The sequence below is a fragment of the Amphiprion ocellaris genome, chromosome 8 (genome assembly GCF_022539595.1).
Source record: "Amphiprion ocellaris isolate individual 3 ecotype Okinawa chromosome 8, ASM2253959v1, whole genome shotgun sequence".
Taxonomy (NCBI): domain Eukaryota; kingdom Metazoa; phylum Chordata; class Actinopteri; family Pomacentridae; genus Amphiprion; species Amphiprion ocellaris.
The window spans coordinates 35,722,156-35,750,091 of NC_072773.1; the positions used below are offsets into that span (position 1 = coordinate 35,722,156).

At 43.0% G+C, this 27,936-nt stretch overlaps 1 protein-coding gene across 7 annotated transcripts in view; it reads left to right on the plus strand.

Annotated features, from left to right (window-relative positions):
• prdm16 (PR domain containing 16) overlaps positions 1 to 27,936 on the plus strand; it is a 193,394-nt gene that overhangs the window by 59,805 nt on the left and 105,653 nt on the right. For all 7 annotated transcript variants that reach the window (XM_023273887.3, XM_035949786.2, XM_055012811.1 and 4 more), the window contains exon 2: positions 6,135 to 6,601. In XM_023273887.3, the coding sequence (XP_023129655.2) occupies positions 6,135 to 6,601 (467 nt within the window). The remainder of the gene's footprint in view (positions 1 to 6,134; positions 6,602 to 27,936) is intronic.

The window sequence follows — 27,936 nt, forward strand, 5'->3', positions numbered from 1 at the left end:
GTGGATTTCAGCCCTCATGCGCTGTGCATAGATGATAAATGGAAACAGCATTTCACTTTTGTTTTCGTGTAATTTTTGGTCATGTTAGCACTTAAAGTAATAAAAAGCACATAATTTTGCCTCACATTTTGTTAATGACATGCAGTATAAACTGTGACTCACAATAGCTTATATTGTAATGCAGCCATAACTATAGTTAGAGCATGTTATGGTTATTGTGTAATTATCATGTAGAGCAGTGAGTACATGTGCAACCCTGTGGGAGGAAAAAGGCCTGCAGATGGAGCATTTGTTTTGTTCGTCTACACTCGTTCTTTCTTTCTTTCTTTCTTTCTTTACTTCTTTACTTCCTTCTTTCCTTGTTTCTTTGCGTCTACTCTGAAGTAGCCGTGTCGTAGTTTTATGTGTTGCTTGGAAATGCTCCCCGGTGCTTTTACAAGGGGAAACAGTGTGGTGTTTTCGCTCAGAGAGGCTTGCTGGCATTGTAGCTGACTGTGGCGTCATTGCTCATTCACTACATCCAACCACACACAAAACGCACACACCAAACACACACCTTCTCCTTCGGCCGGCTTGTTGCATGCTTCCATTTATACGTCATTCTGGATATACGGTACCCCAGTGCCACCCAGGGGCGGAGCTAAGAGGGTGGCCTAAGGTGGCCAAGGACACCTCAGACAAACGTCGGTCATCCCTTTGGCTACCAACCAACAGTGACGCTAGTTAGAAGTTCATACTCATAGAATTGGGGTTACATCCTAATGGTTTTTTTTTTGTTTTTTTTTTTTAAATTAACAGTTAAAAATGCACAACTTAGAACAGAGGTGTCAAACTCATTTTAGTTCAGGAGCAACATTCAGTCCAATTTGATCTGAAGTGGGCCGGACCAGTAAAACCAGAGCATAGTAACCTATAAATAACCACAACTCCAAATTTTTCCTTTGTTTTAATGCAAAAAAGTACATTGTGAAAATGTTCACATTTAAGGAATTATCTTTTTACAAAACATTATGAACAACAAAGGAAAAACAAAACAACAAAAACGAGAAACGGAATGACAAAAACATGAGACAAATGACAAAAGTCAGACAAAAAAAGACAAAAAACAACAAAAACAAGACGAAATATCACAAAAATGAGGCACAAAATGACAAACTTGTCAGGCCCAGGAAATTATTTTAATTTTATAGTTTTACAAATTTACAGTAAATGTCTTGTCTGTAATTTTATCCAGAGTTGTCCTGTGGGCCGGATTGGACCCTCTGGCGGGCCATTTTTAGCCCGCGGGCCGGATGTTTGACACCTATGACTTAGAACAACCATTTCAGAATTTTTAGGATTACATCAAAGAGGTAATTGCATATGAGTCCTTACGTCTACATGGCAGTTACACCCACATAGGCGAATGATAAAAGTGACCAAAAAAAACCCCCCCAGCTATTTGGCCGACAGCAGTTAGCCATGTGGTACAATAATCGACAACATATCAGGTTCTGTGCCACCCCAGTTCGAGTAACGGTCACCCCTATAAAAATTATCTGCCTCCGTCGCTGGTGCCACCCTGGAAAATTACACTATTTCTCACTCTTTCTACCTTTAACTTGGCCTTGTTTGATTTTAACAGCTGCATCCCTCCTGTTTTAAGTCAGGAGGGGGTTTTAAGGCTTTTTTTGTGCAGACAGCATCATCAAAGGCCTGCTTACTACAGAGGAACAGGTACCAATATCACTCCAATAATGCAGCTAAACGCCACCATATTGACACAATCCAGTGGCACAAACAGCAGATTAGGCTCGGCTTTGCACGCGGCCCCCACGCACATGTATGCACACATGTGTATGCACACACATGTATGCACACACACACACACACACACACACACACACACACACACATATGCACACGGCTCCCACATCAAAATGTTGGGTCATTTATTGCTCCACCAGCCACTCATTTTTCACATCTGCCAGGGTCCACACATTCTCCTCCTGCCTTCATTTTTTTTTCTGTTCTTTCACCAGATGATCTTTTCTCCCCATATTAGGAGCCGGCGCAGAATTTTGCATAGTTTTGCCTTTTCCCTGGACACTGTCTTTTCATCAGTGGCTGGCTTTCCTTTTGAATTGAACCAGATCAATTTACGGCTAGACAAAGATACAGCCTCGGTGTGTGTCGGTGAGAGAAACAGAATGTGTGGGCTTTATGATGGCCATCAGCGGCACACACGTCCTGTTTCCAGCTCTCTTTTCTCATGTTATCATAGCCACAAAAATCACTCCACTCTGCTGCTTGCCTCTCTACGCCTGGCCCTGAATACTATTGTTGGCATCCATTCGATCCCGTGCTTTACTCTTCTATACGTGCATCCTTCATGGAAGCAAAAATGCATCTTTAAGTACATTTTTATGATTTTTATCACTGCAGGCATGACTGCGAGAAAGCAGTGTGTCTTTATTTCATGCATTATTACTCCTTCTCAGAATCCTTGCATGCAGCCAGTGTTGTTTCTTCAGACTGCATCAACAGTACGGCTCAGTCTATATGCCACAAGGCACATGTGTTTGTGTGCGTCCAGGCAGACGGCAGAAAATGACTCCAGATCTCTATCTTTCTGTATTTAAGTCTAGAGTGCTCTGATTAAACACAACCACAGAACAATTTGCCTGTTGTAAACCCCTGCGATTAAACTGCTGATTTTCAGCACCGTGTCAAGTTATTTTGCCATGGCAACGCTGATTACAATGTTAGCAGCATTTCCTATTTTATTATTTTTTTCATTTAAAATTTTTTTTTTATTTTCCTGGCTCTTGAGAGAAAGTAGATTTTCCTTTAATAGCTTTGGCTATTGTTATTTGCTTTTCCTTTGAAATATTTGCCACTGCTAGATGTGTATTTTCGATGTTAATGCCTATAAATGTCATATCTATGTTATATCTTGTTATTTCCTGGTGACATGCAGTAATTATGAGATATCATCTTTACCTATAACACCATCTGATCTCTTGCACATGTGTTTAGAGTGCAGCAACAGCTCCTTCAGTTGCAAACAGATGTGTGTTTGTGTGATAGGCTGCATCTGTGCTCATATGTGCCCTAAAATCTTTGTTATTGCAAGCCAAGCTACAAAGCAAAGAGCTCCGTTTATGGCACGCATTTACAATTTATCAAATAAATGGGATGCCTTCATGTGGCCTGGGCCTGGCTCTCAGGCAGAGCAGAGTAGTTTTCCACTGGAATAACAGCCGCTGAACAAGCAGCCCATTGTAGCCATAGCCAGCGCCGGGACCCCCAAGGTGCGAATTAATGATTGACCCCTGATGTAATCAGGATAAATAGCTCCCCGTAAAAGAGAAAGAGATGGCGAGAGGAACAGAGAGAGAAAGAACAACATAAGGAGCCAGGGAGAGGAAGGCACTATCTGGCCCGCATGTTTTTTAAGAAGCCCTCAGGGAGGCGAACCTAACATCTCTTTCTGGGTCTTTTGAGACCGTGACCTAACACACAGCTGTTTAAAAGCTGCTCAGTGGTCAGTTGTTAGACACTCTGCCTCTTCCTCTTTGTCCTCTTCCTGGCCCTTTTCATTATTTTCTTGCTTATTTTCCTCATCTGCAGTTGTTCTCTCATCGTCATTGTTCAAACATGGTCAACTTGTCTTCCAGAGATGAGGAGGCACAGCTCGTCTCTAGTGGCGAGTAATCTAAAAATTCCCCTGTTTTCTCTCCAGGCAACTTGTTTTTTTTTTTATGAATTAACAAAGTTATGACTGAAAGTTGAACTTGTTTAATACCACACTGCGTTTGCCATTTCTGCCTCGCTTTACTGCTTCATGTGTCTCACAAAAGATGTTTTGTTCATTAAAATTAAGAGGGATTTTTTTTCTTCTCCTTCTCCTTGTTACTCAATTATTTGACGTAGTGATCTGTGCATTTTTTTTTGTGCACAGAGGCTCTTAAAGCCAAATGGTATTTAATAGATTTTCCGAGGCTGTCTCTCTGCTTGTCAAAATTGCTCTCAATGGGTCAAGTGCCAGTGAGAGTGGGGCAGTGAGAAGAGAGAGCGAGTGAAAAAACGTGTTTAATAGCCTGAAAACACTTTTGATTGTGTGGAGGGAGCAGCAGATAGGGCTGAGTTATAAAACTTTAATTGATCTGTGAAAAGTGGAAGCTACTGCTGGCTCACATGTTCCAATGCTTAATTGCATGCCTGGTCTGAACCCCTATGAAACAGTGATCATTAAAAAACGGGTTCTTTTCCAGCCAAATCACTGGATGACGCAAAATCAGTTATAAAAGACTGGCTTTTATTGCTTCAGCTTTATATGATAAGTTTCCCGAATCTACGTGGACGGGCTGCAGGTCTGCCAGGCACTGAAAAACCCTTGTCGCATGCTTTCATAGTTTCACATTTCACATTTAAAACTTACATGTCAGTTAAGTTAACAGCTTTCCCAGTCCACATCTGGATAGAAAGCCAAATATTTATTAAAGTACAAAAAACTGATGCACTGTACAATGAATGTGCTCTTGTGATGACTCCTTTTGGATTCTTGATTAGCTCACTCGACCTTTCTGCAAGTTATTTTTCTCAAGTTCCCATTATTAGATATATACAGAAACTTATTTTAGAATCAGTAAACTCATACAGAAATGAAACATCCTTTATTGGTATTTAACTTTTGCATTTCTTACATTAAGATTTATTCAGATGCAACCCAATTATGAAAAAAAATAAACTTCCATGTACCAACAAACAAGTTTGTAAACTGTCATGTTGCAGCTCCGGTTCAAACCTGGACAGCAATGACAGGCTTGGCAGCAGAGGCTGGGAGAGGGAGGGAGCTTGATTGGAACCACTCCTGCTGTAATTTTGGGCCTAGTTGGCCCGCTGATTGCCAGTCTCTGTGTTTAGATAGTAAAACTGCAGTGGTGCTTTGACTAAAGACACCAGCGCTGTCTAGAGAAGAAACAAAAGAGACATACATAGATGTGTTCAAGCAAACACACACAAACAAATATGTCCAGACCAGGCCTGGTTATCAAACCTCCATAACTTTTTAATTAAAATGTCAACACTGTCAGGTACAGCACCGAGATGACTTCAGATATCTGATCAAATAGTTTTTTCTTGTCTTTTGATGGGATTTCTCCTGTTGCTGATGCTGATTTGATCCTATTTTGTTCAGACAGACTTCTTGCACATCTGCTTGCATTTAACGCTCGAGACGTTTGTCGTTTCTCTACTTAACAAACAATTGAGTTTTTTTTTCTTAAAAATATGATGCTGGAAAACTGATATGTTGGTACTGGTATGAAAACCCCAAAAAAACATTTCAGCACATCTTCAAAAGAGAAAAGGGAATGCAAATAATGTGCTTTTAAGCATCATGCACTGATGCCACATGTCACCAGGATACCAAAGTTTTTATTATCCACAATAAATTCCTGAAGAACACACTGAGAAATTGGATTAAACTGAACTACTTGTAGTGCTTAGTGTGATTTTCGTTCATGTTGAAACACCCAAATGTCCCCAAATGTCCAATACACAACAGAATCTGATTCGATGATGCAGCACTGTGAGACAAGCAAGAACAGTTCACTAAAGTTGAAGAAAAAATGACAGTGAAAGGAGAAACACAGCAGAATGATCTCACCACAATGAGAATATATGCAGCTACACTAGTTAGGAACACTATTTCCTGGATGTGATGGTAATAACAGCTGACGATGCTAACCAGAACACTGATAGATAGAACCGTTATTTGTAAGTAGAGTCCTGGCAGGACACGGCGACTATGATGAAACTGACAAGTGTCCCCATCAAGGACTTGGCCACCTAAACACTTCTTCTCTGCATCTGTCTGCCAGATAACCTCTGGAAAATCACAGCAATTTGTAGCTGAAGTATTCCTTTCTGATTCTGCCTGAGTTTTATCATTGTGCAGTTTGATTTTCTCACAGTGTGGATGTTTGGAGATTGAAGTGTGTTTAGATCCAAGAATTCGTTGATGTTTAGTGTTCTAGTGAAGTTGGGGATGAGATGTATAGTATTTCTGAATTTAACTGAACATGTTAAGTGTAAAATCTACGGCTATTTCTTCTGTTCATTAACAGATGTTTCTGTTTGTGTCGTAGATGACAGTGAGCCAGTGGACAGCATGTACGACACACAGGCCAACCTCCCGGGTTTAGCAGCCGGCAGCGGAGGCGGCGCCGACAGCCCAGAAGACGACGCTGAAGACGGCGTTATCAACATGTCCCCCTTGCCCTCACCGACCCCCTCCCATCCAAACAACAACCACCACCACCTGCTGCACCCCCACATCTACGCCTCCCACCACCACCACCACCTCCACAATAATAGCAGCAGCAGCAATGACCAGGACTTCACCACACCCAAGGAGGGCTCGCCCTACGAGGCGCCTGTCTACATTCCAGATGACATTCCCATTCCCAGTGAACTGGAGTTGCGGGAGTCCTCGGTGCCCGGTGCCGGACTCGGCATCTGGGCCAAGACCCGCATCGGTGTCGGCGAGAGGTTCGGTCTGCCCAACTCAAAGCACCATGGGGCCATCGGCAAAGACAGCTCCTTCGGATGGGAGGTAGGAACCAACCCGGCTGTTCTGTTTAGGGGTTGTTTGTTTCTCATTTGATTTCACTCCCACTGTGTATCACTTTCAACCACTTACACGCCACGGCACAAACACAGTAACATGAAATGAAGAAGCACTGAGGAGAGCAACTGAATGAACGAGCCTCTCTTCTCTCACACATTTCCAGCCATCACTCTTGATGCTCACAAGCATCTATCTCATCGCCGGTGCAGATGCCCGTTCCATTTGCATCCCCTGTATGAGTGGACCTCATCTTTGATCCCGGCACACACACACACACTCACGCACAGACATACACAACGCGCTCAATCCAGAATTCCAGCAGCACAGCGATGTCAGATGGAAAAATCTGGCTGATTAGTGGAGGTATCAGCTTTTCTGGGCGTCGGTCTGAAGCGAGCACACTCATTTGGTCACGCCATCTGATATGGAAATGGAAGAAGCGTGGCCCAATGCGGTGGCGGCATATTGAACTATTAATTTTCATTTCAACATGACATTAGAGGATATTGAAGTTGCTTCAGTAAGCTCATTAGGGGGAAAAAAAGAACTCCTGGTCTCTGTCTCCCTCTCTGTCTCTGTCTCTCTTTCTCATGTGTCTAATCAGAGATGAAATATACTGGCCTGCTTTTCATTTCACTGACTCCTCCGCTGTTCATTTTTAGGGGGCCAGTCATTCGCAGAGTCTCATATTACATTTGTATGTAATGAGGAATAGAGACTGGGAGAAGTTAATTATTGGAACACTGTTCTGGAAAAGGCATGATGTGCTTGAGTTCGACAAAACCAACCGATGTGCAGAGTTGCAAGATTTAGACCAGCGGGCCAGGAAATGTAATGTACATACAGCAAATATACCAAATGTGCATTTAAAATTTTAAAGAATGGTGCATTTTTAGGAAATATGCACTGTAATATGTTTAAGAAATGACACGCATCTCACAGAAATGTAGGTCTGTGACATAGATAGATAGATAGATAGATAGATAGATAGATAGATAGATAGATAGATAGATAGATAGTTAGATAGATAGATAGATAGATAGATAGATAGATAGATAGATAGATAGATAGATAGATAGATAGATAGATAGATAGAAAGAAAGAAAGAATAGGGACAGATGATTATCTACCTGCCCGATTATCATGGCTGAGTTTTGGCATTTTTTGATTATCGGTATTGGAGAATTGTTGACCGATTATTGATAAATGAAAGGTGATCTGATGTAGTCCGTGGTTCCAGAAATGTCTCTCAAACAGAGACTGCAAAAACTTACCAATGAAACACAAGCCATTGCCACAAACCAGGAAGTGAGCTACTTTCACAGTGGCTAAGGCTATGCTAACGGCTAGCAGCTAAGTCTGGAAAACCGTATATATAACAATAGACAAGAAAACAAAAAGAGAGTCCCAAAAAGAATAATTAATAATGCTTTAAGATCTGAAACTTGGTGGACAATGGAAGTTATAGAACAGATTAGCAAAATGCAGAAAAGAGGATTTAAACTGATCAATCTCAGTCGATCCCACATAAACAGAGGAGATAATTTAATCCCTCCTATTTCTATTTTACATATTCAGGTCTAGTCACCCTTATTAATGAAGAAGCCTAATTATGAACGACAGCTTCCTGCTATCACGTGCTGTTAAAACATTACATCAGATGTATATTGGATGCAAATATCGGTTGATTTTCAACAGTTGGCATCAGGCCCATATCAGTCGATCCCTACTTTACAATAAGTTCAATACAGGAATTACATTTGTATATATATCTTCAAAACATGTGGCCTGAGAAAAAATATTGCGGGTTTAGTCTCTCTGAAAAACGTGATGCATAGAAAATGATGTACAGGATTGCCCCATAGACTGAGTTTTAAATAAATTTCCAAGGAATCCCCTCATAGTTCCAGTCTAAAAATGTTCTTTTTTTCTCTCTGTTTCCTTCCCACCAGTTGTAGGAGCATGCAGGCGATTAAGGCACACAGGCACACGCTATGTGGCAGCGCGCCAGGCCGAACATTTTCCTTTTTAAAGTTCGTATTATGGCTAGCCATTTGGGGTGCAAAGGGCTTCTCCAAAAGCTACACTCTCCCCTTTCTCTCATGTTTTCTCTCAGTTTGCTTCCTCCTTCCTTCCTAAGCTTTAGCTCTTTGACTTGCAGGGAAAAAAAGGCCCCGTTACCTCTACAGAGATACATCCACACATGCTCACAGAAGTGCGCTGGCATAGACACTAATGCCTCTCTCCAAAAAGGGAGAACATTCAGCATGTTTGTGCACTTTTAGTATGTGTAGTTCTTTTGGCCACTTTAAGTTGTTCTTTATTGAAGGGCATACATCTCTGCACTTTGGAGGAAATCACACAGATAGCCATCTGTTCATTTATCAGTTTTAGTTCCATAAGGCAAAAGCACAATCTAGCATGTACAGCTCAGGTTCTACCACTAATGTTGGCACATTTTTGGCCTTCTGAGACACTTTAAAAATACAGTTTCCAGATCAGTATGCTGTTGCTGTTATCCTGAGGTTGGTTTTGTTTCCCTTCAAGGTAAAATCTTTAGTCTTTGCCTCTCAACCTGTCAAAAAAGGAACAATTGATCCGTCTTCTCTTCTTTCTCCCCCATAATGGTCGTCAGAGGGCTGACTCCTGCTCAGGCTGTATTATTTTTTTTAAGATATCGTGTCTGCTTTGGGGCTGGAAACCTTCAGAGGCTCTCCTCTCCCAGACTCTTATCACAGACAGTCATAACAGTCAGGCCCATTGATAGTCATCAACAGACTCCCCTGGGAGTTCCATACACCCCATTTCTTCCTCCTCTTACCATTTACTCCTCTACTCATCTACTGCCTCTGGTCTTAGACAAATAGACAGGGGAGCGAGCAACAGACGTTTGGCTAAGTAAAGAAAGCTGTTAAGAGAAACGAGAGAGTGAAAAGGATTAATGAGGGTGGATAGAGGAAGAAGAGAAGATGCAGAAAAACATATTTCTCACAGCATCAGAAATGCAAGAGGAGCATAATACAGTTTGTGGAAATTCATGTGCATATGAGTTTGTATTTCTTCACTCCTGTGCCAAAACAGAGGGATGTGTTATGAGAGATAATAAGTGAAGTCATTGGAGATCTCTGAGGTGTAAATGTGATCGTATCTAACCACGAGCTCACACATTACATGTCAGCTCTTCTTGGTAGGAAGTCAAAATTGGATTTGGAGCCAAATTTAGTTACCGGAGTGATTAGCTTACAGTAACTGTGCTTCTGTTTCATGAAAGAATATAGTGGTGATATTGGTGTTATTTCCCCAAAACAACCTTGTTTTCTTCTTGACAGCTGATTCATTTTAAGCTGATTGAATTATGTAAAAATGAAAAAAAAATTGTTGACTGCACTGTAAGCTACAATTAACCCTATAATCCTTAAAAACACAGAATCACCACAATTATAGTAGCATGGTTTTCATCCATCAACATTGATATACGACATCCGTATTTGTACACTTGAATCCAAAACAGCTCAAATACACCGACTACATTTTTGTGGATGTTTTTTTTTTTTTTTTTTTTTAAAAACTAAGACTGGCAGTAACTCATTATGTTAACTCTGCCAGCACCGCGGTCTACCAATGAACCCGAACGAGTCGACAATCACATGCTGGATGCTCTCTGGTTATCTGAGTGGAAGTGTAGATTGGTGGAGAGAAACAGTAAGTAACAGAAAAAGAGTATGAAGCAGGTGGAGAGAGAGAAAGGCGGAGAGGAAGCCTACTGTTGTCTGTCCTGGGGCGTCGGGAACTGGAAGAGGTGTTAACTCAGACTCATTTTAGCGAGACGGACAGCTCAATCTAAGAGCTGCTTCGCTGCAGGCCATGGCCATTCTCTACTGTCTCAGACGCCCTCTCTGGGCCAGCACTGAGTCATCCATTTAAAAACCATTATGCTCCCCCTTTAGCACAACATGATAGAACGCCAGGGCCCCGAGGTCTCACAGATCGTGTGTGTGTGTGTGTGTGTGTGTGTGTGTGTGTGTGTGGGACTGCTAACCCCTCAGGATAGGAAGGCCTGAGCAAGCAGAGTGAGACAAGGCCCACAGAGAGTCCAGTGTGGGGATCTACCTTTCAGAGTGACTGCTGCTATTATCTGGCTGCTAGATTGGCTTGGCTTGTCTATTGATAGAGACATGTCACCATACAGTGGCTGGAGGTATCATGCTCTTCACTTATTGGCACTGAATGGACTCACTGATCTCACTCCTTTGGGTGTTCGGATGGCAGTAGGTGGTGTTTCTGACAGAAGCCCCACATGTTAATAGGAACTAAAACTGTATATTTGCATGTAGGCAGTGTACTAACAGTAATAAATCCTTTCTTAAAGTAGCCCAGGTTCAAAAAAGCACAACTTTGACTTTGGTCTTTGGTGGAAAATCAAATCTCTGTTTGTATTCTGAATATTTGTTTAAAGAAACGGTCCGGCCAAGCCCTCTTGATGCGATATTATTACCGTTTACACCTTCTCCCTGCCCTGTGACCACTGGGCGTATCTTTGCACCTCTGAATCATAGCTTTTGACACTCCTCCAGCACCTATTAGCTTTGTCTTTTCTCTCTATCTTTTGTTTCTCCAGCTTGAGTGCTCGCTATCTCACCAAGTTGTCGCTTGAAGGTCACAAATCAGGTGTTGCAGCACATTCTCATGAGCTGTGAGGGGAAAGTGTCACTTCTTGGTCAATTTTCAACAATTTAATGACTGTTAAACGTGTGATAAACAGTAATGGAGTTCTGGTTTTATCAGTTTATGGAATGTGAACAGTTCACAGTCGAACACCTTCAAGTTATCGCTTAATAACAAGGGGGCAGCATTTTGATTTTAGAGATGTGCATGAATGTTGACCCTTCAGACAAGGTCAATGTAAATGCTTTCACATATAAAAACATGTATCATAGAGTCCATGGCAGCCCTGCAGCAATGTCTGTCTGTTCGCAGCTATGGACCTTGAGGTGACTTTGTTTCCAGGCAAACTTCTTTCTCTCCGTCCCTCATTCTTTCACTGTTTACTTTTTGTGGGGTGATTTTCCATATCAGTATCATTCATCCAGTGATGTGTGGAAAGAGGCGAAAAGAATGCTAGCTCTTCTGTTTAGCCAGCTATTGACTTAGTGATAGGCTAAGACGTCTGGCGGGCACTCTCATGTCGCCAAGGTCCTACGTGACAGATACTCATCCAACCGTGGCATGATGTATCTCCCTCGCCCTCTGCCCGACATTAAAATCTCCGCCTTGACAGTTTGCTTGTCATTGTGATGCCATGCTTCTTTTGTTCGTGGCTTAATCGCCGAGCTAAGCTAGCGTCTTTGTTTTTTCAAACGTTCGGGAGAAGAAGTCCTGGCGCACCCTGACACTTATCTGTTCTGACCCACCTGCGTCCTGAAGTGTTTGCTTGCCTTTTGTGTTTTTCCTGGGGAGGGCAAATGGCCAAGTTCCTACACAGCGAGATATCCCAACAGGGCATTCAAGGTTCAGCTTGCAACTTGTCTGATCTGTTTGCCTTTCACAGAAAGGTGTTTTTTATCTTGATGTTTGACCCTTAAGGTGACTGGTACTGAACTGATAGGGCAAAGAAAAAACTCCCTGGGACTGCCAGAAGACAGTAGTCACATCAAGTAAAGGGATAGTGTGAGACAGAGGGAGAAAGAGAGAGAGAGAGTAAGTTAACAACAGTCGTTTCCTGCTTGATTTGACTAATGTGTTTTCCAGACTTCTCACAATGGCAGTCATGTTCTGACGCTTCAATTATGAGTGTTCTAAAGATCAGATTAACCATAACAAAGGAAACATTGATCTTTTATGAATCCATTTTCTTCATCAGTCGTAACACTATTTTTAGTTAACTTTAACCCCCTGCCGTGTGGACTATTGTATAGCACGAGTGAAGCTCTTCATGTAAATGGGGTCATTATCATGTCTTTTAGTAATCAAATCACGAGCATGCTCTGATGAGCATGGCCTTCAGCTGAGAGTACTTCTCCTCAAAACCACTTAGGAAGGAACAGCAAGCCTTGTTAGCTGTTGTTCACATGTGCTTTTATTGGAAAGTAGACGATAATTACATATTCTGAGATAAGTTCACCTAAATCACACATTAAAAAAAATATTTTTCTTCTTAGCCCTTGCATCATATAGTTCTAAGGTTAGCCACCATACTGAGACTTTTGTTGCCGCCCATATGCAAGACTGAAAAATATTTCTATTATAATATTGAAATTTGGGGAAAGTGTATTTTGTAAAGCCTCAGCACATAAAATGGAAAGTATGTTAAGATTACATGAAAACATGTTTTTGTGGTATGAGTGAGCAACTCCTTTGCGGCTAACACAAGGTACAGTGTTCTTTAATGTTATTTCATATTTGTTTTAACAGACAAAATCCACATTATTAAAACTGCACACATGATAGACAGAAAGCAATACATTGTGAAGGTGCATGTTAACCCTTTAACATGGAAATAGTGAAAATTCTGCATTTATGTATTTGCACTTACACATCTCATGACGTTTATGCGAAACCATTTGTTAACATAAGGAGTTACTTTAGCACATGTGTGTGTAGTCCCACATCGTAATGAAAGGGATATCAAACCTGTGGTTTCTAATAACAGTATTGACCAACAGTATGCGGTTTTCTGTCATCATTATTTGACTTTGACAGAAACCCCAAGTTTACACACGGAGCAAAAACACCAGAGAGAGAGCGTAACACCACAAGGCCCGGGCCTGGGTGCTGTAATATCTTCCATTCACGTTCATTTTATGTAGGTTTTAAACATGCCATTAGCCAATTTAATCCAATTTTCCCAGCTTTCAGAGCACTCCAGTGGAACAGATTCCATCTAATATTAAACATATGGTCACCGTTGCCCCTAGAAACACCACAGCAGAACGGGGTTTTTTTAAGAACCTGTTAAAGACAAGCCTCCTATGTCCCAGTGCAAACCATTGTCAATTATCTCCAATGAACATTGTAATTGATAACGAGGAAGCAGGGCAGCAAATTAAATGTCAGGTTTGATTAGAAGCCTGATGCCTTATCATTTGTTCATAACTCGTTACCAACATCTGTTAATTAGTTAATAAATTAATCTGCGGGGCTCAGAAGAAAAGGTGCACAGGCTCCTGAGGAAGTACACGGGGCAAAGTCATCCATCTTTGAAGGGAGTAGAACTCGACAAATATTGTCCCTGGGATTTGGGCTGTTATTATTTGGTCACTGGTTTCAGACCTCAGTCACTCCAGCCAGCCATTCTCAATGGAACCTCTTGTTTGCCTGAATAACCCCCCCACAATCTCCTCACGCATCTCCACCACAATGCCATCCTTTATTGCATGAGGTTTCTCTTTGCAGACATGCTTAAACATTAATTTAAAAACCCTCACATTGGCCCATCAGTCCTTGGTGGTGAAGCACAGGTAACTCCTGTCCAGTCCTCTATTTCACTATGCATCTAGAGAAACCCCATCGTTCATCATTGCCCTGATGAATGGTCCCATCAGTTAGGGCCTCGGGGCAGGAGCAGACAATGACACTGCTCTTTGCCACACTGGAAGATGATGACATTTGTCAAATGCTGTTTGTGGAAATACTTAAAATTATGCTCTTGTGAAGAAATGCGAGCCCTCAAGTGTATGTTGGCTGCAGATCCCTCTCTTTCCTCCAATTTAACTCGCTTTCCCTTTCTCTCTCTCACTTTAAATCTCAATCTGTTGTGCTGCTTAACATTTCTGTGACTCAAGCAGGAGGTGGTGACCTATTAATCAGGTTCCCGTGGCTGTTGTGATTGCCTTTTTCCATAATCAGATACACAACACGGCCCAAAAGCCTTAGCTGTAGAAATACCTATTTTTCTTAACTCCTTGCAGTTCCTGGGCTGTACTGTAGACCTTAATGCAAAAGCAGCGGAGCCCAGGAGGAAAACGAAGCACACGGCTGTGCCTTTTAATTACTTTTTATTAGGTGCAAAGACTAACGTTTCAGCACAGTGTGTGTCTTTATCAGAGCAAAATGGGAGAGAGAGTACAGAGAGCCTTTAGGAGCATATGTTTGGTTCCAGCAGTCAAAGGATTCTTACTGATCAGTCATTTTAAAACAAGTTGAAAAGTTCAGGTAACCTTTTTTTTCCCCTCTATTTTTTGTAAATGTGTCTTTGTTTTTAAGAGGTCCAGATATATACTGTATGTTTAGGTGTGTGCATATACCGTAATGAGATTCAACACAAACATGTACACACATACACACTGCACATTACCACGTGCACGTACATCCACACAAACATGAAGAGACACAGGCAAGGCAGGGAAAAGACATTCTCCCGTGTTTTTCTTTCCTCCACTCAGTCATTTAGAATAACAAGGTAGAGTGAGAAGCTCTGCACGATGACGACATTAGATCTAAAAACAGTGTTGAATTGTCAAAGTGTCAAACATGCCGGGACGTCTTTACTTTGGAAAGTCTCCGGAATCGCTCGAGTGAAGTTCACTCATTTTCTCCACCACTGTCACTGGGAGCGAGACCTGGCATCCTGTCTGCATGAGACAACAAGGAGGGGTTTTTAAACAGAGATTTGTAGTGGTATGTTAATGTGTGTGTGTCTGGATGTGTACACACTGATGCACACGTCCAATTTTCTGTTAATTGTCTTGGGCTCTGATTCACCTTCCATATACTCCTAAATCTGATTCCCCCAAGAAAAACAGCGTCTTAACATGAGTTTGGTGTAATATCTCAATTTAGTGCGAGTTCCTGTGTCAAGGAGGCAAATAACAATTTAAACAGAGTTTTTGAAACATTTAATTTATAAGAATGAATTGCCTCATTAGATCTAGTCGCTATATTTGACTCCAGTTACATACCACACAGTGTATTTTAAAGTTTGTTGCAGTGGTATGATTGTTGATTTTGATGTTTCTCACTGTAACAATGTAGGGCAGCTTGAAAAGAACTTTACAGGGATATTTATGGGTAAATATTAAATGATTTAAGCTGGAAATGTGTATGAATGAAAGTCTATCTAGTGAGATGTTGTGGTAATAGTGATTCAAACCCCTAACAGAAGACGGACAACAGTGTGCAATAACAGAGGTTTCTACTTGGGCTTTGAATCTACCGGAAAAAAGCCAGGTTTCATCACAATCTGATTTGTTAGGTTCGGTCTGTCTTTGAAAAAGAGGCAAACAAACAAACATGTGAGCGAACAAACAAGTGAACAAATAAGAACAAATCAGAGGCACCAATAACCTGACTATTAGTTTGGATGTCCAGAGGGAAAGGGAAGCCGAAAGAGGCGTGCTTGATTTGTGCAAATCTTCTTAATCGTCAAAGCTGTGCACTGCAAGCTTCTCAGTCATTCTGTCCTTGATAAATGTCATATGATTGTGCTCTGTGCCACTCTTTCTGTAGAGGAGGTGAGCTGATGTCGGTGCAGCTGGTACGTACTGGTACCCACATGGCACCTCAAAAGGGAAGAAAGAAAAAAAAAACAGGAAAGTGTTCTGCTTCTCTGAGACTCTTAGGCTGGAGACATGTGATACAGAAGTTATGCCAAACGACAGAACAAAAGCATTGTCATGTTGTGCAGCGTGTGTGTGACTGTATGTGCACATACGTTCGAAGGAATGACCCCTTCATCTGCAAACAAGCATTACAATTATAGATTGGAATTCAGCAGTTGATATTAAATAGTATAAACTCTAGTTCATAAAGTCTTTATGTTGCTTTGTTTGCTGATATTTCCTCGAGCCTGAGTGTTTCTGGGGACAAAGCTTGCTCCCCTCTGCTGGCCAAGAGCTCACAATGCCACTTTCTGGTGCTAAAGTGCTTTTAACTTTTGTTGTAACTGATGTTGTTTCTTCAGGGAGAGAAAGGCAGACATTCTACTGTAGAAAAAAATACAAGTGTACAGTATAAAAGCAGGCCAGCAAACACACAAAAGCACTCACAGTTTTTCACTTGAAGCAAACTACTCAAGGAGAACAAGTCAGCACTTTTCTAACCCTTCTTCTTCCTCCTCTCCTGTAGAGTGAGCTGCATCAGACAGGAGTTACTCCATCATTTGCTCACTTTACCACCACACTTTTCATTTTCTACCTTTTTTTTATCTCTTTGCCTTTTCTTGTACATTTCACATCTTGATTCAGTGTTACACTTGCGTATACAAACACTTGTGTTCAGCATGATCCTTACAGACACCTTTCATGCGCTTTTATGACAAAAATACACAACATGTGCTTTAATTATACCAAGAACACACACTCAAATCTTTCCTTTTGTGAATCATTGATTTTTCAACAGCCTTTCTCAACCTTATGTGGCCTCTCTCTCTGTTTCTCCTCTCCTTCCTTTCTTTTTGCTCCATCCTCCACTTTTCCTGGCCTCTGGGGTCCCAGTGCTTCTAATTCGGCCTTATCAGTGAAGTAATTTAGCTGCCACAGCTTGGGTTTCTGTCGCACGGCGAGTGGCCCCATTGTCCGGCCCTGCTTTTGCTGAGATAAACCCTCAGATTGAACAAAGTCCGCGCTGACCTTTACAAACTCCCAAATCTCGCTGTGTACACCCCTCCGACAGAGATTCTCTCTGCCTCGAGCTCCTTTCTTTCGGCGGCAGAGGCTCGGGGGCACATCAAATGGGCGGGAGATGGTGAGTTGAGTGTGTGTGCATGTGTGTGAAAGACTGAGAGTGTGTGGGGTCAGGGTGGATTGAGTGAGCGTGAGATGGACAGGGGAGAAGGATTAAGATGGCTGACTGACCCTGTCTATATTTCCAGTGGCACTTTGGTCTAAGAGGGAGGCACAGAAGGAAAAAGTGCACTGCAAACAAAGCATTCAAGTGTGCATTTTTCTGTCTCCTTCAGACTAAAAGAGGAGGCTTTGGTGAGCCACATTCTCTGTCCTTCCTGCCTTGCAGAAATATGATTTCTTTGATGTACAAAAACGTCAGACTGTGTGGCAGTTGATGTCTCTGAAACGACTCATTGAGAGAATCGTGACAAACGCACCATTGAACCCCATGTCTTACCTCCATTGTTGTTTATCATGTCCTTCATTCCTTGGCAGAAGGCCCGAGAGGGGTCTGTTGGGATTTTTGCTTTGACCCGCAGTGAAGCTACTCGAGGAGAACGGTTGAAGCCAAGTGGTTTGGTGGGGGGGGTGGGGTTGGGGGGGTGGGGGGCTTGGAACACAATGCAGCAGAAGTACCCTCTCCATTGTGAGCGACTGTCATCCTTCAGAAGCCACTCGACTACCTCTCCACAACGCAAATCCTCTCCGCTCTCTATTCCGGCCGTCTGTCAGTCAGGCAAGGAACCTCATCAAAAGGTCTTGAGGTTGGGGATTGAGGCAGGCTGGGTGGAGGGGGAGTCAGGGGGGAGGAGGAGGAGGAGAAACAGAATAAGAATAGACGTGCGGTGGGTATGGACAGGAGCAAAACAGGCCAGAAGTTCAGGTGTGGGTATGACTGATGGAGGATCGGAGGCAACCTGCACCTCTCCCTCATTGGTCAGGATGGCCCAGTGTGCATCCCGGCCTCTATCCCCTCCATCCATGCTTCTTCCTTCCCACCTCTCCCCGCACCCACCCACCCACCACCACCACCACCACCTGCCTGCAAGCCACCACCAGTGTTCCCAGGGAGATGAGCGCCACGGAGAAGAAGGCCCACAAGGGATTAACTTTTCACATGGCTGGGAGTCCTCGTCTCAAAAGACCTGACAACCCCAGACGGCTTGATTAAAAAAGAAAAGAAGAGAAGAGGAAAGGGGGGAGGGAGGGCATAGGAGGAGGAGAAGAGGGGGAATTCTTCACATGATGGCCCTGAGAGAGGGATTTTGGATATTGGGTGTCTTTTTTTTTTCCCCTCGTCCAAAGCCCCCATGTCTTGGTTGAGAATGAGCAAATTGTTCCTCCTGTTCTCTCGCCAGTCCCTGTGTTGCCCGGCCTGAAGATGTGGGTGGGCACCGGCACACATTATTGACTCCTCGCAGGAAACCTGGGGATGTCCTGTAGTTTAAAAGAAGAAAAAAAAAGAATCACAGTGGAAGTGGTGGCTTTTGATTTCACCTTTTGTCTTCTGTTTTTCTTTGATTACCAAATACATCAAGGAACCAGAATTTTCAGTCATCGATTCCATTTTGCCACAATGTTATGATTACATCACGGTGTATTATTTATTCATCCATCATTAATGTATTATCAGAAGCCTTCTGTTATTCTGTGTATGTCAGCATTGCATTACAGTCTAGGAAGACATTGGCAGAGAGAGTCAGCGAACCGTTGCCGGCTTAAAGTTCTAGTGTTCAAGTGGCAAGGCGCCCTATTTCCCCTCACTCTATCCCAGATAAATTGGGCATCTCAGGTTTGTCTGTGAGAAAGAGAGGACAAAAATCAAAACAAATGCTCCCACTGAAGTGAAGATGGGAGTAGGGGTTGGCTTTCCTCTCTGGCTAACGGATCAGCAACTCAACCTAGCGGGACAGCGGGCCACTTAATACCTCCCATCTTGTCCAGGTAACAGAGTGGCCCGACAGGGAGGTCAGCGAAGGTAGCAGGGTATCATTTTACAGATCACCACTCACCCTCTGGCTTCCTCCACATGGCTCACTTACCCTCTTCTCATCTCCACTGCTGGGATACACTCACCCACTCTTCCCACACCCACACGTAGGATACAAACATTCATTGAGAAAGTTTGTATCCTACACCCACTTTCTCCTTCAAGGTCTGTTCAGATGAACCAAGAACCGTCCCACTAACCATATCCTCAATATTTCCTTTTTTTCTGCCATTTATTTAGAATTAACAAACACTTACATCAGATATTTCATTCAAAATACATTTTTTGTATTTTTTTCTTTTTATATATATATATATATATATATATATATATATATATATATATATATATATATATATATATATATATATATATATATATATATTATGTACAATAAACGGGCTAATAAAACAACAAATAGTGGAAAAGAACTAAAATATAGAGAGATACAAGCAATAAAAGACAAATGATCAGTTGACTTAGTGGACTCTATCCAGATCAGAACAAGTACAGGGTAAGAATATGAGGAAATATTGCAAAATTGTGAAGTTAACCACTATAGATCAAGTAGAAAAGTCATATGAAAGCAGAAATGCACCTGCACTTATTGCAAGGAGTGTAATTTCTAAAAACAATTAAGTTTAGTAACTTCTGTCAACACTAGTAGTGCAAAGAACTAGAAACTCTATATCCAAGGAGCGACTAACACAGTCAATTAACCTTAATATCAGTCCAGATTTGTCATTAATCATGCTGCTTACTAGCCATATGGCCCCACACTCCAAGGAGGCTCTGAACCTGATTTGTGTGCACTTGACCTTGCTGATGCACTCGGGGGAATACAGGAGTTGAGTTCTGTCCTCCAGGATGTTGTGGGCCTTCTTCCCAGTCTGCTGGATAAATAGATGAACTCACAAACAGATCACTAGAGCTGCTATAATATTACAGTAATCCACAGGTGGTTTGTGTTGTTTACTATAGCTGAGAGTGAATGGTTGTGTGTCTCTGTGTGTTCCTGTTTTCTCTGTCAGGGTTGTCATGACATCATCTGCCCAAGTCGTCTGCGGCAACTCAAAATGTGCGTCGGTAACACAAACGGTACTCAGAACAAATGCTTTTGCTGTTATCCACGCTTTTATAATTCGTGATTTATAGAGTTGTAATTGAGGTAGTTGCTGCCAAATTTTGGAGGTGCTTTGATTTGTACATACTTTTCAACGATGGTGCAAAACACAGTGGGGAAGTTCTAAATTCTCCAGATATTCCGTGCTATGTTCAGCCGCTGTGCTCAGCTCATCTCAGAAATAATCACACTGATGCGGTGCTGCAGCCCAATCTGTAACTTGCTGATATATCCTTTAAAAAGCACAAAGTTACAACCAGTCTTTCAGAAAAATAAACAGGTGTCAATGTGTTTTTCTTTGTTTGATATGAGGGGCTGTGCAGTCGTCTACATACCTATTTTAGTATGCTTAGTGCTGTGATACTGAATTATCAATTTATTAAGTATTTTATCAATAAAAAAGTCATCCATCCATCCATCCATTATCTATACACCGCTTAATCCTCACTAGGGTCATGGGGGGGCTGGAGCCTATCCCAGCGACTCAGGTGAAGGCAGGGGACACCCTAGACAGGTCACCAGTCTGTCACAGGGCTACATACAGAGACAAACAATCACTCTCACATTCACACCTACGGGCAATTTAGAGTAATCAATTAACCTCAGCATATTTTTGGACTGTGGGAGGAAGCCGGAGTACCCGGAGAAAACCCACGCATGCACAGGGAGAACATGCAAACTCCATGCAGAAAGATCCCGGGAAAGCCGGGACGCGAACCAGGGATCTTCTCGCTGCAAGGCGAAAGTGCTAACCACTACGCCACTGTGCAGCCCCAGTAAAAAAGTCAAATATTCAGTAATTTCATCTTCTCAAATGTCAAGATTTGATACATTTCCATTGTAAATAATTGTAAATCAATCAATAGAGAATATTGCACACATTACAGCATTCATTATTGTAGCATAAGAAGTTAGTCTCTGTAGAGTTCTGTCTTTGTTGCTTTTTCCTACATAACTGACATAAAAGCTTTGGTCTTGAATCTAATCCATAAAGCAAAAGTTTGTGGCAGTTGTGGTCAAACTTTAAAAAGCACATCGAGCTTCACAGCATGGACAGTTGGCTGCACAGTGTGTTAATATGACAAAAAATGACAGAAAGTATGTAAAGTATGTGGTCTCTAATAATATCCGCTCAAGGCTTAGACCCCCGCTATTCCTGAAGTGACAAAAGTGACAGAACAGATATGATACACTGACTCATATTCTTCTGACCCTCGCACTAAATCAGTATCCAATCAGTATTTCTTTGTCTGAGCGCTCCTTCCCTGCAGCACGGCTATCATTAAGTGACTCATTTAGGCCATCACAGGTAGGCCCACATTATAGCCTGCTGGTGGCTTTTAATGGGGAATGGAGTTCTTTCTACTGTAATGCATGCTGAAGTAGCTGGGGCTAATGCGACCCCTATAGTTTGGCACCACATTAGTGACAGAAGACCCAGCAGTGAGCCTTTAACCTGGGGACGACAGGGCCATGATTATGTTCTCCGCAGGGTAGGCTTGGCCAGACGACACTCAGCTATACACACAAAGGGACATGCATACAATGACTTATAAAGACACCAGGGTAATTATCGGCTTATATTTTCTGAAGTTAGTTATATATTTAGTCATTTTATATTAGAGAGTTTTAGTTCAGAGTTTTAGTACAGATTAAACCTAACTTCTTCAAAGGATCAGTTTGCAACAATGATCAAAAAAACTCCCCAACATATTTGCATTTTTACTCTAGGGTAAAAATCACGCCTTACCACTTGACTCATTTTAATTTTTGAACATGAATACACCTGTAAAGGAGTGTATAAGCATGCACGGGTGCACACGCACACATACAAAATATCAGGTTCACATGAACTGGCACACTTACTCTGCCTGTCCCATTTCCCTTCGCCACTATATCAGCTCTACAGTTACCGTGTTTACTGTCTCTATTCACTTGCTAAGTCTTTCTCTCACTGTCTCTTTTGCACACACACACGCACACGCACACGCACACGCACACGCACACACACACACACACACACACACACACACACACACACACACACACACACACACACACACACACAATCGTATTTCAAGATAATTCTCTCTCCTCTCGCTCCTCTTGTCTAAGTATCCTGAGCCACTAGACACTGAATGGACCACAGGGAAAGTTGATCTCACAGACACATATTCACACACACAAGTGCATGCACACACACACACACACACACACACACACACACACACACACACACTCTTACAAAACTGCGTGTGGTCCCAGCGTTTCAGTCCTCACCATGTTTTCTAATGCTTCATCAGGTCTCATGGTCAGGGTCTCGGACTTAAGACTAATCTTTTAAATTCCTCACTGTTTCAGTCCCCTTTGTCTCATCACAAGTCACTTGCCCACCTTTATTGCTTTTCTCTTCTACTGTTTCCCTCGCAATGTTTCACCTCTGTGTGACTGCAGTAGGTTTTCTTGTTTTCTTTCCCATCTTCCTTTCCGCTCTTTCTATTTTCTTCCTTCTTCTCCTATTCCCCCTTTGCATAATTCAAATCAGAATCCCCATGTGAGTACCTTGCTCTTGACCTAGCTTAGAAAGCTCCTGATTGCTTTAATAGCAGTCCTTGGACCTGGAAGGTGGGTGTCTTGAAGGCACTCTGGCGAGAATGGTGTGTGTGCAGTGTGTACTACCGAAGGGTGGTTGATTAGAACTGACCTCAAGAGTGTCAGGAGAAAAAGAAGTACAAATATGCAAAGTGGGCGTGTGTGCTTGCATAATTGGGGCAGAGAGGAGTGCAGCAAGGTCAAGTAGAACAAATGGTCAGTGGAGTGAACTCTATAAGTCTATAAAAATACACAAAAATAGTCACCGCATATGTATGCATGTTTAACGGGCAATGGTCACTTTGAGGTTAGAGAAATGAGGGTGTCATGGAAACGGTTGCCAGTTAGGGATGAGGTACAGGCTTATGGTTTGTAGTGGGAAGCTCCCAGATGGAAATAAGTGTAAGTGTGAAGTATAGCCTTACTGAGAAAGAAGCCTTTTGTGCTTTGTCGGCTTACCCTCAGCAAGTAAGATTTAAAATATCAGTTGGCATACACAAAAGTATAAAAGAAAGCCGACGTGTTTTGCAGAAGAGGCACAAATGTGCACAAGGCTAAGTCCTTCAACAGTGGGATTGCCCTAGCATTAGCCAAAGTCAGGAGCCCCCAAAGTAAGCCCAGCTAAGGTTGGGGTGAGGCCTGTCAAACCCAAAGATTGAGTTTGAATTAGGCCCACCATTCAAAGCCACTGAAAGGAGTTCCTGAGCCTCCTATTCTCCCCCAGCAAATTGGGAGGAAATCTGGCTATTGTGTAGAGTTTTGAAGAGGCTGGTGCTGGGGAGGGGGCTGCACACTGTGCTTACCTATAGATGAGAGTGGAGACAAAGGGTCCCGGGACATCCAGGAGAGGTTTGAAATCCCTCTTGGCGAGAGACGGAGGCAGCCTGGAGTAGCTCCTGGTGTGGAAAAGGTCAACAGTACTCAGTCAGTGTAGACACCAAATGGAAAAGGGATTTAACTTCAGAGTTTGTGAGGATGGAAAAGATAAAAGATGATGAGAATTAGATCTGAAAATAAGATTTCCATAATTTGAACTGGAATTCTTGCAAAACTAGAGTTTTCTTAAATGTTTTAATATATTGTAGGAATTTTGATGAACTTGACTTCGTTTCTTGTAGAATTTGAAGAAAAACTTCTCATCCCATCATCCACTTTGTTGAGCATCCCTTACAGTTTCATTGTTTACTTTCAAATCCTCCATTTAGCTGATGTTGTCCTCCAGGTGACATATTTACAGCAGATATACACTGATTGCAATGGAGGCACAACTTGAGCAGCAATGTTCATTCACTGTAGACTTCAGATCTTTGTCTGCTTCCCTCACACAGCCGAGCTTCTTAAGTGTGTGAGAAAAACCTACCAACAAAGCGACTTGTAATGATGACGATGACAACGTTGGCCGTCTTTTAAGAGCGCTTTGATGGATGAGGATTGATGTGACCTGCGTTGAATTGTGTGCGCCTTGGCGTTTGCTGCCAGTGTGAGAAGACAGACCGTCCCTCGGGCTAAATAGTGAGAGTATCACCAGACGCACACTCACACAAACACACACTTTTTAATGGGCAGTGTTATAGTGCAGCTACCCTCTTCCTGATCAGCACTGCAGCCCGGGGCTCTTCCGGAGTCTCTCACCCTAAGAGAGTCCGACTCCCCCCCTCCACACACCACTTGTCTGGCCTACTATACCAGTGCCACCCCTCTCTTCTTATTTTCTCTCCTCTCTGTCTCTCTCTCTCTCATTAATCAATGTCAAGCTGTCCAACAACAAGGCCGGCATTCTTTCCCTGCCTGCCTCCTTGGTTCCTTGTATATGTCATTGTGACCCTCCCCCACCCCTCTCCACCAACTCACCGACCACCATCGTCCTTTTCACATGGCCGCAGAGCCGAGAAACCCAGGCCCACTGTCAACTGCCAACATGAAAGGTTGTGCAGCGAAAGGAGGGAGAAAAAAGTGAGAAGGAGGCATTTTTTTCCTCTCACTTCTGTCTGTTCTTTCCTCCCCTTTTCCTGCCTTCGTCAAGCTGTGGGCAGAGAGGGATACCATAGTCGCTTACATAGTTCATGGGACACACAGAGAGGGGAAATGTGCTGGAAAAGAAGAAAAAAAAGTTTGGATGAAGAAGTCACGGGGGGTTGGAGGGGATATGTATGCCAGGCTTTGTGCCCCCGGATCCATCTTCCTTGCTTCTCTCCATTGATTACTGCTCCCCACACACACAGTCATTGTTCCATACTTGTCATTAACCTCTGGTGAAAGTCAACCACTGCTCCTCCTATCAAGACGGGAACATTTCATCTCTGTAAAGCGGGGAAATAGATGTTTTATAGCCTGTTTTTTTTTGCTGATTTCAAAACTTTGACAGACACTGCAGAAGCAAGAGTCATTAGCCTGAATATACATATCAAGGGGGAGGCAAGACTTCGCTTAGATGAAATTAAACTTGATGATGGTGAAGTGATGCTGACGTTAGCCATAAGGGCACACTTGCAGACATGTTCGCATAATGTTCCTTCATGTGAGACACTCTCATCCACATGGAAAGCTTAAAATCAGCACCTGCAGCATTTCTGTATGTCCCCTGGGCTGAGTTCCCATTAGTCATGGGTGTCCCATTCATTATCATAGGTTGCATTTTCTCCTTTTTTCCATCCTGTATTTCCACTATTAACCTGAAAATAAGTAAAGCCAATCACCGACCATCCTATCACTAATACCCCTTTTAAACACTTAACTGTCCACGTTTACATTGAATAATGAGACCACTTCTCGCATGAGCTCCTCGGCATGCTGTTTGTTTACAAAGAAGAAGATTGCCTCCAAATCAGCAGTCATTTAAAGGGAGGAAGGAGGGGGAAGCATGTGCTTAGAAAACCTCTTTCTCTCTCTGTGCCCTCCTTCCCAGAGCATCTGTATGTATTTGTTGTACTAATGAATGGAACAAAAGTTTCCGGGGGCCTGGTGGAAGGTGGGGGGAGAACAGCCATGAAGTGGAGTCTGCTGAGTGGTCAGTTGCCATGAGGTTGACAGTGAGAGAACAGAGGACAGAAAAGCAATGGAGACTTGACCCTGCAACTTCTCTTCTTTCTCTTACCTTTTCCTCCGGTCGCTCTGCAACCCTTCTCTTTAGATGATGGATGACCTTCCCTCTTATTCATGTCAAAAGCTCTTGCCCTCCCCAGACCTCCTGTGCACATTTGCACACAAATGCCATACTATTGCAGCAGTGTAGTCAACCGCCGTGTAAACCCAAAACAATCAGTGGTAACCAAGACTCCAACCTCTCAGCCTCACCTGCAGACTTTGTCATAGCCACATATAAACAGATGGGCACACTCACTGTCACTCCCACGGAGACCTTTACCTCCAGGCAGCAGGTATGAATTTGTTTTTGAGTTTGAGTTGAAAGAATGACCGGATAGACAGATCAGGAGAAGGGCAGGCAAAGAGCAGACAGCAAAGACACTTTGCAATAAATTACTTTGCCAATCAATCTTCTCCCTGGGTGCTCTCGATGGAAAGCTGTCCAAACTTTCCTTCAGTACTCAGTAATCCTCCTACGGTTTGTCAGTGGAGGGCCGGAAATAGGATGGACAAACAAGTGGCAAGAATAAATGTAGCTGGGAGGGGAGGAGAGGAGAAACTGGCAGGTCAAGCTCTAGAGAAGTTGTGTTGTGGCGGCAGAGTTTGGATGAAAGAAAAGGGAGATTTGCAGTAGGGGTGGAAAGAGGCTCATAAAATGTGGAAAACTGTTAAGGAAGGTTTGCACTGAGGAATGCATCCTATTTCTCCCCGATTTTGGGTTCAGTAGCTTCTGTCACACACACTTTCTCTCTCACACACACACACACACACACACCTAAGCTCAAGGATCTTCATGGGTGGCACGACAGGGTGACATGCTATGACTGAAAACATGTGACACCTCCCAGTGTAAGACCACAGGGATCTGCAGTTAGACACGCAGAAACACATTTTAACTCCCATCTTTTCAGTTTTCCTTCTTTAGCAACACTGGCAACAAGTGGAGGATCTCTCTCTCTCACACACACACACAGCCACATGCACCTATACAACTTTTTCCTCTTTTTACACTTGTTTTCTGGCAAGCTTGAGAGTGTCTGCCCAGAACTGTGAAGGGAGAGTGAGAACTCTTGGGAATGTTAATTTGGTAATTTGTTGTTTTTTAAGCAGGGGAGGGATGGCGGCGGTGGTGGTGGAGGTGATGGTGCACACACAGTCGGTGTGTTTGTCTGTTGGTCGGGGGGAGGAGGAGGTTGTGGAGAGGTGGGTGGGGGAGAGAGGGTAATTCTGGGTGACAAGGTCCAGCTCAGTGATGCAGATGACTCCCAACCAAGTTATTTTTCTTTGAGAGAATTGGGCAAAAATACCATGACGGTTGGAGAGCAAGAAGCGCCCCATGCCCATAGAAGGTATTAAGATGTCTCTGATACATAGCTGCCCTCCTCCTCCTCCTCTTCCCCATGTCTCTTACTCTCTCTCTCACTCCTAAATCTGGGATGGTGGCCAAGTGCCACCAAGGACACTAAGGCTAATAAATCATCCTCATTTCAACATCTGTCCAGTCCCAAAGGGCTGCCCACTGCCACCACCCCACCCCTTGTGAAGATGGGTCCTTGGCTTTATTCCTCTTTCAGCATCCTTCCATACTCCCCCACTGACACCCCCTCCCAGACTGACAAAACGTCTATTGTCCCATGCCCAAGTGAAGAAGAGACCCTCTTTTACCCTCTCTGACAAAAGCCGTCTGAAGCCAAGATGGGGACTGCCAGCCGAGATGCCTGGGACCCAGCAGGGGTACCCCCCTCTCTCCCCCTTCTACTTTTCTCCCGCCTTCTGGTTCATCCATCCCTTGCTCTCGCTCGCTCGTTCTCTCTTTTTTTCCACTTTTAATACTCCCCTCCTGTGGGGGTCACTCACTCAAATCGCCCCCCACCCCTTTCATAGTGGTGAACTCTCAGCCTCACATAAAGACATCAAGTGACAGCAGTGA